The following is a 15,026-nucleotide window of genomic DNA, read 5'->3' on the forward strand; positions in this document are numbered from 1 at the left end:
GTTCAACCCTCCTTTGTCTGGTTCAGATATGAGTGATTTTCATGTAGTGTCCTCTCCCCTTATCTCTTCCACCATGTTTGTATACTCTTCTTCAGATGTACCCCCATCATGAGAAATAGTAAGTTCCACTCTCTTCTTCTCATTCCTTTCCTAGTGTTTTCTTCCCCTCTCTCCTTTTTTTTTCCTCCCTTAAGATCATCAACACAACAAAATCATCCCCAATTCCTCTTTTATTTAATTCTCTCTAGCGGTTGCTAGGTGGCACCATAGGGCTAGGCCTAGAGTCAGGAAGACTCATCTCCCCAAGTTCAAATCTGGCCTCAGATTTACTTACTGACTAGCAAGTCACTTTGCCTCAGTTTCCTCATCTGTAAAGTAAGCTGGAGAGGGAAATGGCAAACCACTCCAGTATCTTTGCCAAGAAAATCCCAAAAGGAGTCGTGAAGAGTGGGACACAACTGAAAAACAGCTGAACAGTAAAACCCTCCAGGGGATCAAAGGAGATAATATTGATAAAGTGCTTTGCAAATCTAAACCGATATAGGTTTCCAATCCCACCAGAACGTCTCCATCTGAGCACTCTAGGTTTCCTGCTCCCCAGGAAAGGAAGCTGCTGGCTTCAGCTGCTCCTGGACGGTCTCTGGTTAGAGGACTGGCAGGCTTCTGGCTTGATGATTTGCACTTAGACTGGTTTCTCTCCTCCAAGGCATTTGGCCTTTGTGTGAGACTCTAGGCTGAATGGAGGGGGAAAAACACCTTGCCTCCATACTTTATTCAACCCAATCAATTTAATAAACATGTACTAAGTAACTACTCCGTGCCAGGCGCTGGACTAGGTGCCAGAGATACAAAGCCAAAAATAAAATTGTATCTGCCCTTCTGGGGCGAGGGGTGGGGAAGGAGAGGAATGCACAGATAAGTAAAAACAAATTATATCCACATAATTTCCAGAAGAGAGCCCTGACAACTGGGGAAATCAGAGAAGATCTCCTGTGAAGGTGGCAGTAATTGGAGGAAGTTTGGGATGCTGAGAGGCAGAAGCAAGGAAGGAATAAATTCCTGAAATGGAGGAAATGCCCTGTGGAAATAGAGGGGCAGCCCTCATTGCTAGTGGGAACCCTAGATTTTTCTGGTCCTATTCTGGAACCTCAAGTCTGTGTCCTCAGCCAGAGGACTCCAGGTCTGTAGCAGCTCAGCCCTTCCTGGTACCCAAGACACTCACCGGACTGGCTACAGAGCCAAGATCACTTCACCTTGCCCTGGTGGGGCAGAGACAAAGGTTGGAACTTGCAGAGTTCTGGGAAAAGGTGGAAGGAAGTATGGGCAGGCATAAGGGGAGACTCTGTCCTGCCCCAGCCCCCAGCAGGGAGATGAAGAGCTGTGTGGAAATTCTTTCTCTAGCTCTCGAAAGTCCTCCCCTGGGGCTTTACAGCCATGTATGCGAAAGAGACCTGAGTACTGGTGCTGCTTTCTACCTGGGCCTTTCTTTCCCCCCGGACACCCTAGATCCAACCAGCTGGGAGTCAGCAGCTCTTTGGCCATACCTGACGGCCAGGTCTGGTGATGGACTCCACTCTCTTGTCGTGGAACTCTCCTGACTCCAGACTGATCTTCTAAAGGGTTTGCAGAAGAAAGGGATTTGCAAGATGGGACCAGGACTTTACTGGGGTAGTGGTATAGGTAGGTGCGATGGAGGAGGGTCGGGCGCTCTGGCTCGAGGAGGGGCTTGGAGAGAGGCGGAGCCTGGGGCAGGGCTTAGCCCCCTTTATCCCTCTGGTTCCAGCCCCGGACAGCTCCAAGCCCCTGTTTGCACCTTGGCGCGCTCAGATATTCGGATTGCTTGGACCATGGCACTTGGGACATGCCGCGCGGTTCTCGTCACCGGCTGCAACCGCGGCATCGGCCTGGGCTTGGTGCGGGGATTCCTGGCTCGGAGCCCCTCTCCGGACCTGGTCATCGCCACCTGCCGCCACCCGGACCAAGCGCAGGTAGGAAGCTGGTACGCCTGGGTCCCTTCCTGGAGTCAGGGCTCAGTCTGAAGGGGGCGGAGAAACAGCGCCTGGGCGCTGGGACCTCAGTCAGAGAAGCTACAGCAGGAGGGACACAGGGCAGACTTCGAGAGGAACTTTCCATCCCGGGTGTGTGTTGGGGGGGTAATTTCCACCTTTGCCCTGGAATTCAGCTTATGAGAGACTGGAGTATGGACAATATGACTCCAAAAGGTCCTTTCCAGTTCCTGCGCTCTCTCAACTGAATTCAGTTCAATGCAATTCAGCCAGTTTTTACTGAGCCTCCTAAGCGCCTAGCACTTTGGGCGTTGGGCATGGCATACAAAGACAAAACGAACTAGCCGGAAGCAGGCTATATGGGCTGGGCACTTGAGCGCCTGAGTTGGGGACCATCGGGCAGGGAGGCAGCCTGGGCAGAGACCAAGGGAAGTGATAAAATTGGGGTGGGGGGGATGTCGTTTTAGCTACCCTTCCTCTCCTCCTTTCAAAGCTCAGTCTCCCTCCCTCCAGCCCCGTCTCTACTGCCCTTCCTAACCTGACAACCCCCCCCCAACTCCCCGCCGACCCCTTCCCCATCCTTAGGCTGTGTGTAGTATTGGCGAATGGTAATGACTGACCCACCTCACAGGAATCTCATTCACTGTTCTGGCTCTGTCTCCCGTGCTCTTTTCAGAAGACACAGCTAACTCCCAGCAGAGTACTGACCCAGACGGGGTGACAGTCTTTACAAATTCTCAAGGCATTATAGTCCGGGAAGAGAGTAACAGAGTCTGAACACCTGGGGTGGGTGGGGTTGGTGGGGGCAACGGGGACGCGGAAAGGCGCACAGAAGTCTCTCCAGGTGTCCAGTACTGCTATGTAGGGTCCTTTCTCAATGGCTTCTGAAGCATTTAGTTTCATGTCCAGCCAATATTTCCTTCTTCTTTTGCTTGATTTTAAACTGACGTAATTTATTTGATGAATAATTGTTTAGTGGGGAGACGTACCCACACATCCCTCTCCCCCCCCCCGCCCCAGCCCGCAGCCAGGGTGTCCCAAAAGTCTTAGTGCCTTTGAGCTCCTTTATTGTTAAAGCTATTAAAAGGTCAAAGGTACAGTCAGACTTTGGGGGTACCCTGTGTTTACATAACAGAGTTAAAGCCCTCTTTCAGAGAGCAGGGGTCAATCCTTAGTGTCTCGGAGAACTTTCCAGAGGAATGCATGAGATACTGGATCTAGCAGTAGGAGGCTGGATGGGACTGTTGCTAGGGGCCAGCAAAAACTCAGAATATAATATAATAATATATAATAACTCAGCAATAATTCCCAGGACGTGATTTGAAGGGTGGTCCTTTTCCCTTGTTTCAGCCAACTTTTCTTAAGAGTGACCCTTTTGATCTTTGAGTCACTGACTGGCTACTCAACCCCCTGAACCTCTGTTGGTAGGAGAGCTGATCCCACTACCACCCCCCACCCTCCAGGAATCTTAGGCTCTGCTGTGTCCCTCTTCATCCTGCAGACGGAGACAAAGACCACCCTGCGTTTGAATCCTGTTTCTGATACTACCTGTATGATCTTGCACAAGTCACTTAACTTCTTTGTTGCCTCAGTTTCTTCATCAGTAAAGTGAGGGGATTGGAGTAGATGAGTTCAAGGGTCCCTTCCAGCTCTTTGTCTATGAATTTATGAACAGCAGGGGCCTGAGGCAGTGGGGGGGGGTCAGCATCTGGCCTCATCCAAAGATTCTTTTAGTCATAAATTCTTCATGGAGCCCTGGGCTGTATTCTAATTCAGAGAGCTGGGAGGGGGAGAGACAAAGGGAAAGATGAATGAGCAAGAAAAAGGCAGAGGGATGAAGATGAGGGAAAAATAACTGGGGAGAGGTAGGTAGGGAATATATGAAGAAAGAGGCAAATAAGGAAAAGAAATAAGAAGAAAGAGATATACAAAACAAACAGCCAGGTGATTGAGTGGATAGAGTGTTGGATTTAGTGTTAGGATAACCTGGGTTCAAATTCTACTTCCAACCTTCATTAACTGTGTGACCCTGGTAAAGTCAATTAGTCTCAGTTTCTTTTTCTATAAAGTGGAAATAATATCATCTATCTCTAAGAGCTGTCTAGATCAAATGAAGTAATAGATACAGAGCATTTTACAAACCTTAAAGTGCTATGTTCATTATTACTGGGTTTTGTTTGTTTTGGTTTTTTGGCTCTTACTCATTATCCACCCCCATGCTGTCTCTTACCCAACAATAATCTAAACATAGATCTTGCCCTGGCAGTGGGCAAGAGTTTGATATAATGAAAAGATCACTGGACTGGGACAAGAACTGGAAGACCTTGCCTCTTGTCCAAGTTACACCAATAATAGTGGCTGACCAGTGCCTGGAAAAGGAAACAGAGAGGGAGATGGCAGCCAGGAATTGGGAAATGCAGGAACTACTGTCTCAGGTTCACCTGGACAAACTCATACCTTCCACTGTAATATGTTGCTACAAGTTACTATGACCCCTGGGAGTGGGGTGTATTGGGGAATTCCTCCCACCTTGGTCCTTGTGACTGGAGGTCAATAAATCAGGAGGCAAGGCTGGAAGAGTTTTTAAAAAAAGTCTTAATCACCACCAGCTGGTGGACTGTTGCCATGTGGATAGCAATAGCCCCAAACGAAGGTAGGTGCACACACCGATCGGTTGCATTCCATGGCAAAATGGAAATAAGGAGAATGCATTAATCTTGGGATCTAAGGAGTTGCTAAAGATCAGGTTTGTTCCTGTGGGATGATATTTTCTCTGTAAATAATCTCATCAGAGGGGCAGCTAGGTGGTGCAGTGGATAAAGCCCGGACCCTAGAGTCAGGAAGACTGAGTGCAAATTTGGCTTCAGACACTTACTAGCTATGTGACCCTGGGCAAGTCACTTAATCTTGTTTGCCTCAGTTTCCTCATCTGTAAAATGAGTTGGAGAAGGAAATGGCATACCACTCTGGTATCTTTGCCAAGAAAACCTTACATGGGGTCATGGAGAGTTGGACAGAGCTCAACAACAAAAACAAAAGTCTTAGCAGAATATAATATTCAGACAACAAATCTCTAAGGTAATGAGGGCCCCTCCAAGATAGAATCTGGTAGATTTAACCTGTTCTGAACATCCTGAGGGTCTTGATTTACACAATAGTATAGCCCTGTTTCTTTGGCCTCTATAATTTCTTTTTCTGGGGAGTAGATATTTCTCCCAGACTCACAGTACACGGGTTTACCCACCTCCTCCACATTTCCCAATTTGGTACTTCCTAGGAAGTATGATCAAATCTGGGGCACTTGATACATGGGTCTAGAATATAATAAGGCAGTTGTTTGCACAGCAAAGTTGGAGGCCTAGACCAGAGAGAGTAATGGAAATGATGAAACAAAAAAATACATGGAGTACAAGTGATACAAAATCCCGAACATTCTCTTGAAAACTAAATAGCAGTCATCAAGCCTACCGAGATAAACTGAGAAGGAATTTTAAAAGGAGCTTCAACAAAACTCTTAGCAGGAATGGAGGATCATGATAATTTCCTGAACTTAGTTCTTTCAAGCTACTGTTTTGAATAGTAGTAACTATTTAGCAAAATTGTCCACACATAAAGGTGGGGACACAGACCCCTGAGAATAACATCTTTCTATGATACATTATTACCAATAATAGTACAAAGAACTAGAACGTAGAGGACCTGGGTTCAAACTTTTAGTTTTTATCTTGAATCTGGTACCAAGGTCTTAACCTTCTAAAAGGGTTAGGATGCACTAAGAAACAACAGACCATAAACATAACTCTACAATTAAAAGTATGTAAGGGAAGTGTAATGTAAGAAATGAAAGAGTAATAATAATGAAAGAGTGAGTAAGGAAAGAGGAATGCATCTTAATGGCTATTTAGATAACAGGCATCTTGTTCCTTCTTGGGTTTAACTGTCTACTTCAGGAAGTTATCTGCTTCAGGAAGCATTTTGCCTTGGAAATTCCATATGAAAAGGGGTCTGTCCCAGACCACTGCCCCTAAATTGTCCAGCTTGGCCTGCTTACATTGAGATAGAACTTTCTACCTTGTTTCTAGGGAAGTGGTTACGCATTGCCACTTGTGGAGGCTCCCTAGGTAATGTTGCTGCTAGTGATAAGACAGGATCATTTAGTAGGGCCTGACAAAATCCAGCTGCGCTGGCCTTCTAGTAATTAGTACATGTGGTAAAAGCCAGTGCAAACCTTGTGGAGTTAACACCACAAACATCAGGGCCATAGGAAGAAGGTCATACTAGGTAACCTGCAACTCATCTGAAAGTTTGGAGAATTTCAATATTCACATATCAATTTTTCTTTCTACATTTTGCAAGCCCTGTAGATGATATGGACAATGTAGTTTATGGGTTGGAGGAAGAACCTTGAAAGGATGATTGGTGACCTGACTGGTAAAATGAGTCCTTTCTCTTGATTTTATGAGAGAGAGAGAGAGAGAGAGAGAGAGAGAGAGAGAGAGAGAGAGAGAGAGAGAGAGAGAGAGAGAGAGACAGAGACAGAGAGAGACAGAGACAGAGAGACAGATATCTCAAACAAGAAAAACATAATTTACAAGTTTCTTTGACAACTATTAAATCATATATATGGAAGTCTCAATACAACCTGAGAATTTATAGACAATTACTAAAACATATTCAAAGCTTAGGTATTTAGGCATTTGTATGAATAGGCATCTGTGGATATTCAAATGGACCTTCTGTCTTTTTTTTTTAGGCAATTGGTATTAAGCGACTCGCCCAGGGTCACATAGCTAATAAGTGTCAAGTGTGTGGTCTGAGGCTGGATTTGAACTCAGGTCCTCCCGACTTAAGGGCTGGTGCTCTATCCACTGCGCCACCTAGCCACCCAGCAAATGGACCTTCTGGAGCGGGTTAGGCACCTTGCTTTACTTTTTTCAGTCTTGTTCTCTATTATCTCCAACATAAAATTTAAAATACATCATTTAAAATGATCATCTTTACTTGACCTTTTATCATTTTTTAAATTAACACACAGCAGACGTTCTAAGGCTACCAATGTAGTTTCAGCTATAGTGAGTCCTTAAAATCTATTCTTTACCACTGGAAAACATTTAGAAGCCAACCATACCTATTCTAGCCCCCAAGAAGTAAGAGTCTGATCTTGTTGTCTTTCTCAAAGTAAGATTTACTACTTGATTAAGAATTAGAGCTTTTTAACATCTTTATAGTTTCCCCCTTGGAGGATATATTTTATCCTCCTAACAGGGGAGAGAGAAGGCTTATTTAGAAAGAAAGAATGTGAGACTATAAGGACATAATCTTATACGTGACCATTTATCAATTGGAGAATGACTCGTATTCTTATATATTTGACTCAGTGCTCTATAGACTTAAGAAATGAGGCCTTTACTTGCTTTAAAAATTGTTTCCCAGCTTTCTGCTTTCCTTCTAATCTTGGCTGTATTGGTTTTGTTTGTGCAAACCCTTTTAAATTTAATATAACCCAAATTATCCATTTTACATCACATAAAGCTCTCAATCTCTTTGTTTGGTTATGAATTCTTCCTTCTCCATCGACCTGACAGGTAAATTATTCCTTGTTCTCCTAATTTACTTATGGTGATGATTATATATGAATTACAACTGTAAAACCTATGAGCAAGGAGATGGCAGATTTAAAGAACTGTTTTGTCTTAGTTGCCTAGGTTAGGAGGTTGAAACAAACAGTGGCCATAAATTCAGCAGAGTAAAAAATGCCGTAGCAGAGTCCTTTGTCCCTGTACCTTCATCATAGTGAGCCTTGCAATGCCAGAGGGTCTTCATAGTAAGATTCATTATAAAATATTTGCAGTTCTTCTACCATTGTCAGAAAAATTTGACATGAAAGGAAAAGGAGGAACATGGTCATAACTACATCAAAACTGTTCCATCTGGCCTGAGCTTAAAGGCGGGAACTGACCTATCATGGGTATAACAGGACAAAACTCCCCTAGCTTGGTCTGATTTCAGGTAAAAGTCATACAAAAGAATTCCACATAATTCAAAGGTTCTCCTAGTTGGGCTTATGCTCTGATGGGTGGGGATCTTCCCTGTTTAGAAAAGAAAGAGCATAATGGGGAAATCAAGTCAGGAGGCTCCTGCCATTACCTTTTAGGGTATCAAATGTTGCCTTTTACAAACTCTTCTACTTCTCAGAGCACTTTTAGGTACTTCTCCTCACTCTCTAGTTGAATTTCATGTCCACACCGTGGGCTTCTGATTTGCTTTCCCTTCCTCCCCTCGAACTCTGATTGAACCCCTGCAAACTATAGAATGATGCCTCTGCACACACTGATTCAAAACTGAGGAAGATAACTACCAACAATCCAATTATCCTTTAAACAGTTTAACCATCCCTAGGCCTCCTATAGTATAAAAAAGTTGAGGGAAATTACTCTTACTATCCTTGAGATCATCAGAGACAGTCAGGAGTTGAGTTCCAGGAGGGTGGTGTGGGTAAGAAATCTTACCTGGTTGACCCACACAATATAAATTGGAATACTTAAAAAGTATGGAATTCCTCCCACCTCAGTTCTATTAACTGCAGGTCAATAAATCAGGAGGCAAGGCTGGGAGATTTAAAAAAAAAAGACTTTAACTGTCACCTACTTGTGGGCTACTGCCAGATAGACAGCAACAGCTGTGAACTAAAGGGATAGGCGTGAGTGTGCGCATGCACGCGTGTGTGTACACACACACACACACACACACACACACACACACACACACACAGAGTCTTCCTGAGTTCAGATATGGCCTCAGACACTTCCTAGCTGTATGACCCTGGGCAAGTCATTTCACCCTGTTTGCCTCAGTTTCCTCATCTGTAAAATGAGCTGCAGAAGGAAATGGCAAACTGCTCCAATATCTCTGGCAAGAAAATCCCAAATGGGGTCATGAGGAGCCAGATATGACTGAAAATTCAACAACATATATATGTATGTATGTATATACCTCCCCAATGTGTGTGTGTATATGTGTGTGTGTGTGTGTGTGTGTAGATAGTTTTACAAAGCCAAAAAGAAATAATCATTGTAAAATGCTTAGCATAGATCCTGGTGTTTAATAAATGCTTATTCCTTCCCCAGGAACTCCAGCATCTGAAAAAGCAGCATCAGAATCTCAGAGTCCTACAGTTGGGTAAGTGTCTGGGTTGGGAATGGGGGGCACAGAATAGGTCCCCCACGATTGGGCACCCTGGCTAAAATTCCAATAAAGGAGCACAGGCCCTCCCAACATAATGTCTGACTGCCTTCACGTGTCCTGTCTGCTGTCCTGTAGCTTTGCTGCTTGCATATGGCTCCCTGGCTGTCCACAGCATGGACTCCTCCAGGCCCACTGCTTGGCTTCAGTTCCCCTGCCTGGGCTATTTGAATCTCCACTCCCTGGATTTCTCTAGCCCCCTTGCTCAATGAACACTGCCTTCCCTTGAATCCCCTCCTCCATCCTTCTTCCTCTGCTCCCCTCTCCACCCTAGACATCCTGTGTGAAAACAGCATCAAGAAGGCCACACAAGAAACGGAGGCCCTGGTGGGGGAACAGGGCCTTAACTGCCTCATCAACAATGCAGGCATCAACAGGATTGCCACCCTGGACAGCGTCACAGCCCAGGATATGCTGGCCCTCTATGAGACCAACACGGTGGCCCAGCTCATGGTCAGCAAGGTGAGGCAGGCCAGGCCCCTGGGTCGGGCAGGGCAGGCCAGAGAGTTGGGTGGCTGTCCCTTCATTTAATCATTCATTCAGCCAGTGTTTGTTAAGCAAATGTGCCAGGCACACTGAGGTTATAAAAGCAGAAGTGAACTGGTCCCCTTCCTTCCAAGAGTTTACATTCTGTGTGGGGGAGGGCTACGGGTCACACAGATAAATATATCCAAAATATACACAAAGGGGTTTCCGGGGAGGAGGAGGTGCTTGAGCTGAACCTCAAAGGAAGAGGCGGAGGTGAGGAGGGATGGCATTGTAGGCATGGCGTCAGCCTACACAAAGTCTCAGAGGTGGGAAGTGGAATGGTGTAGGGGAGGAACAGGAAGCAGACCAGTTTGGCTGGAACACAGAGTGCCTGGGGTAGGGTAAGTCTCAATAAGCCTAGAAAAGGGCCAGAGCCACATGGCGAAGGGCTTTAAATGCTGATCAGAAGTTCTAACATCTTAGAGGCAGTCAGGAGCAATGAATGCTTCTTGAGCTGGGGGGGTGTTCGAGGGAAAGCAAGTTGCTTCATCTGTGTCTACCTCAGTTTCCTCAATTGTAAAATGGGGATAATAATAGCACCTCCTTCCAGGGTCAAATGAGATAATATTTGTAAAGTGCTTACAGTAGACACTTAATAAATGCTTATTGCCTTCCTTCCTACATCTTTTACTAGCCAGTGCAGCATACTAGCTAGAACCACTGGTCTTAGAGTCCTTAGAGTAAGTTGTCTGAGAAGTTAGATCTTAGAATAAGTTTCTTTTTAGGAAGAAATTTCTCTAAGCCTCAGTTTCCTCATCTGAAAATTGAGAGAGGAGTTAGACTCGATGACCTTTGGGGTCCTTCTAGCTCTAAATCTGTATTTGTATCATCTCGAAATTGTTGTTCAGCCATTTTTCAGTCATGTCCAACTCTCTGTGACCCCATTTAGGGTTTTCTTGGCAATATTTTTTTCTCCAGCTCATTTTACAGATGAGGAAACTGAGATGAACAGAGTTAAGTGACTTGCCCAGGTTCACACTCCTAGTACGTGTTGAACTCATGTCTTCCTGACTCCAGGCCCAGGGCTCTACCCACAGTACCACCTAGCTGCCCTGTGATCTCTAAGACCAAGTTTCAAATCCAGCCTCAGACACTTAGTTGTGTGACCCTGGGTTAATACATCATTAACTCATGGAGCTCCTAGACCAGGGGTTCTTAACTCCAGGTCCATGGACAAATTTCAGGCAGTTCATGAACTAGGATGGGGAAAAACCAATCATAACCTTATTTTCACTAGCTCTGTTTTTTTTTTAACACACTTAAAAACATGTTTCTGAGAAGAGTTCCATACTGACTACCCATGGAGACCAGGGCACAAAAAATGGTTAAGATTGAACCCCTGACTCAGAGACTACTCATCCCAGCCCCTTCATTTTGTAGATGAGGAAATGGAAACTCAGGCTAGTGACTTACCCAAGGTCATATAGGCAGTAAATGGCCAGGATTTGAACTCAGGGTCTCCTTTCAAGGGTCCTTGTAAGGTAATATTTTAAAGTATTTTATAAACCTCAAAAAGCCATAAGCACGTTCCCTACTATTTTTAATGGAATCTGTGATCGTATATCATATTCTTCCCCTGAGTTGGGCCATCAGCCTGGACTCTGTCAGAGGAAGGAGCTGCCTCTGAGGGGCTGGCTCAAGGGAGCCTGGAAGTGACCTTGAGAGATTGTTGAATACAACTCTATGGGCCTCAATTTTCTCATTTTTAAAAATTGAAAGCCTAAAGGCACATAGCAACTGAGGAATAAGAAGTAGGTCCACTCAAGAAGACCTGAGTTCAAATGTGGCCTCAGGTGCTTATTAGCTGTGTGACCCTGGGCAAGTCACTCTGCCTTGTTTGCCTCAGTTTCCTCATCTGTAAAATGAGCTGGAGAAAGAAATGGCAAACCACTCCAGTGTCTCTGCCAAGAAAACCCCGAGTTGGGTCAAGAAGAGTCGGACACGACTGAAATCGACTGAACAACGACAGGTGTTTTGAATGTTCACTCCTTCCCACCTCCCCAAGGCGTTTCTCCCCCTACTGAGGAAGGCCGCATACCAAGATGTCGTCATGGGCATTCACCGGGCCGCCATCATCAACGTATCATCCCAAAGCGCCTCTATGCAGCTCTTCAGTCAGAACAAGAAATCCGAGGAAGTGTACCCGTACAGGATAGCCAAGGTAAGGGGGCCGGGGCTGGGCCTGCGGTAACATAGGGGCGTGGCAGGACCTGGGGCTCCGGGAACAAAGCAGTCTGACCATGCAGCCAGGCAGTCCCACCTGGTTCAGCAGCCACAGTGGAGACTCCGCAGGGGCTGGGAGATCCCCGTGGCCTTGCGCCAGCTGCCCCGCATGGCTGTGGGGCGGGGGCTCTCCCTCATCACCTGTCTTCCTCTCAATTGTCCCTAACTCCCATCAATGCCCACTTTCTCAATTCCCCCAGAAAACTCTCCCTCTTGAAGGACTTGGTGCACACTTTGCATTTACTTACTTGGTATACCTGTTGTATCGCCCTGGAGAGCGTAAACACCTCGAAGGTAGAGACTCGACCAGACTAGCTGATAATTGAATGGGATTTGGAGTCAGGAAGACCTGAGTTCAAATCCCCACTTCCTATACTTACTGCTTCAAAGCCTAGCTTTGGCATTAGAGGACCTGGGTTCCAACTCTGTTACTCACTACCTCACTGAGCATGGGCAAATCACCTCACCTTTGGTGCCTTAGTTGCCTGCTCTGTAAATAAGGCAAATAAGTCCCAAGTACCCACCTCCCAAGGCGGTTGTGAGACTCAACTGAGATTAGTGCTTTTCAGACCTTCAGTCGCTGTGGAAATGTGATCCTGGATTTAGAGCTAGAAGGAAGGTACCTACTAGTAGTTGCTAAACACGTTAAAAATATTACCTCACTTGATTCTCACAACAACCTAAAAAGTAAATGCCGTTATTATACTCATTTTACAATTGAGGAAACTGAGGCAGATAGCGGTGAAGCAGCCTGCTCAAAGTTCACAGCTAGGAGTGTCTGAAGCTGGATTTGAACTCAGATCTTTCTAACTCCAGACGTAGTGCTCTATTCACTGCACCACCTAGCTAACCTCACAGTCTATTTGAGTCCAGCCCATTCATTTTGCAAATGAGGAGACTGAGGTCCAGGAAGGTTAGGTGATTTACCCAAGGTCACATAGGCCCTAAGCCTCAGTGGCGGATTTTGAACCCAGAGCTAAGGGGTTTGATTCCAGAGTTAAGACTTTACCGTACCACACTAACACTCATTCCTAATTCATTCTTCCTTTAGGGCTTAAACTCTGTACTATGAATGTGTATGTATAGCCTATATCAGATTGCAACATCTTGGGGAGGGGGGACGGGAGGAAGGGGGAGAAAATTTAGAACTCAAAATCGTATGGAAGTGAATGTTGAAAACTAAAAATAAATAAATTGATTTTTTTAAAAAAGCAAAAAAAAAACCCCAACCTAAAAAACAAAAACTGATCAACCACCTTCAGATGGGGTCTGGATTATTTTTCTTTTCTTTTTTTTCCTATATCAAATGCTTTTACCTATTTCTCTCTTTACTTTTTTCCTTTCTTGTGTTTTTTTTGTTTTGTTTTGTTTTTGGCTAGGCAATGGGGTTAAGTGACTTGCCCAGGGTCACACAGCTAGTACATGTTATGTGTCTGAGGCTGGATTTGAACTCAGGTCCTCCTGAATCCAGGGCTGGTGCTCTATCCACTGCACCACCTAGCTGCCCCTCTGTTTACTTTAATAACAGTTAAATTTTGTCAAGCATCCCAGTGAATTAAAAAAGGACAACAACCTTCGATGTGATATTTCATACACATTTCACAAATCTGTCAAATACCTATGAAAGAAAATCTACAAGCATACTCTACATATCTCTAGGTGCTTTATTTTCACCTTAATGGACTGTATTTCTAATTATTGCTCCCTTTGTCCCAAATGTAGAGTTTATTTTATTATGTTTGTGTATTTTAAGTTATAGGTGCTTTTGAAAGCAACATAATTGCTTATCTCAGATTGATACCATGAGATAAAAAAAGCCCACATTAGATAAAACATAGCAAAATGTTGTCCTCCATTTATCAGAAACTTAAAATTTGAGGGAGACAAAGAAATTCAAAGGGTAGAGAAACTAGCTTTCTTTGAAACACAGTTCCTAGATTTAAAAGATCATAAGACTATTAAGTGTCATAAAAAATAATTACATAACTTGTTCTCCTCTTATTCTTATTCCTTAAAGTGTGTATTTGTGTGAAATTCACAATACAAACTCCCAAGATCTAAGTTGCCTTTGTGATTAAAAGATTATAATATGGTAAAGATGAACAGTAGGGATTTTGATTCTTTTCGAGTTACCTGCATCAGAATAGGGGCTGCTAGGGGCCATGGATATAAGGCCAAACTGGGAGTCAGGAAACCTTGACTATAAATCCTGCCTCTGACACTTAACTAATTATGTGACCCCGGCCAAGTCACTTCACCCCAGTTTCTTTATCTGTAAAATGGGGATAATCATAGCACCCACCTCCCAGGGATGTGGGGACCTTAAAACCCTATTTGATGCTAGGCCTTCTACTCAGTACTATAAAAAACACACTATTCTTTAAACTGTCACAATGATTCTGGCATTAAAGTGAATTCTTTCACTGTGAAAGATCTCAAGATTGGATAGAAATAAAGCCATTTCTAAGTCAAAATCTGTCAAACATTCTGAAGAAGAGATTGTTCTTTTTAAGCTCTCCTAGGTTTCACTGGCAAAAATGAGTTCCTTTTTCTATTTAATTAATTTGTTTTTAAAATATGACACACAGAGCAGAAAGTCTAACTAGCTTGACAGTTGTAATTGATTTAATAGAAATTTTTTGCTTCAAAAATGGTAATTCATTTTTCTCACCTTTATAAAAAATATCAGACCATATGGTATCATTGAATAAATTGAGCAATGATGGTCCCAATCTGTTAATGTTTAGGAGTATATCTACTAACTCAAGCAATCAATAAACATTTATTAAGCACCTACCGTGCTTACTAATACAGCTGAGCACTGTATTAAGTGCTGGGGATACAAAAGAGACAAAAGGCAGTCCCTGCCCTCAAGGATCTTACAATCTAATGGGGAGGACAATGTGAAAACATACATAAAATCAAGCTCTAGACGGGATGAACAGGGAATAATGACCAGAGGGAGGGCACTGGAATTAAAAGATGTTGAGGGAGGCTTCTTGCAGGAGGGGTTTTTAGCTGGGACTT

General features: G+C 44.2%; 1 protein-coding gene across 1 annotated transcript in view; it reads left to right on the forward strand.

Annotated features, from left to right (window-relative positions):
* The first annotated feature begins 1,782 nt into the window (after positions 1 to 1,782).
* Positions 1,783 to 15,026, forward strand: part of LOC110198111 (C-signal-like) — a 19,829-nt gene continuing 6,585 nt past the window's right edge. The window contains exons 1-4 of the mRNA XM_020972282.1: positions 1,783 to 1,988; positions 9,134 to 9,185; positions 9,523 to 9,710; positions 11,782 to 11,937. Coding sequence (XP_020827941.1) covers positions 1,848 to 1,988; positions 9,134 to 9,185; positions 9,523 to 9,710; positions 11,782 to 11,937 — 537 coding nt within the window. The 5' untranslated portion in view covers positions 1,783 to 1,847. The remainder of the gene's footprint in view (positions 1,989 to 9,133; positions 9,186 to 9,522; positions 9,711 to 11,781; positions 11,938 to 15,026) is intronic.

This window comes from Phascolarctos cinereus, unplaced genomic scaffold (genome assembly GCF_003287225.1).
Source record: "Phascolarctos cinereus isolate Bilbo 61053 unplaced genomic scaffold, phaCin_HiC Scaffold_726;HRSCAF=1367, whole genome shotgun sequence".
Lineage (NCBI taxonomy): Eukaryota > Metazoa > Chordata > Mammalia > Diprotodontia > Phascolarctidae > Phascolarctos > Phascolarctos cinereus.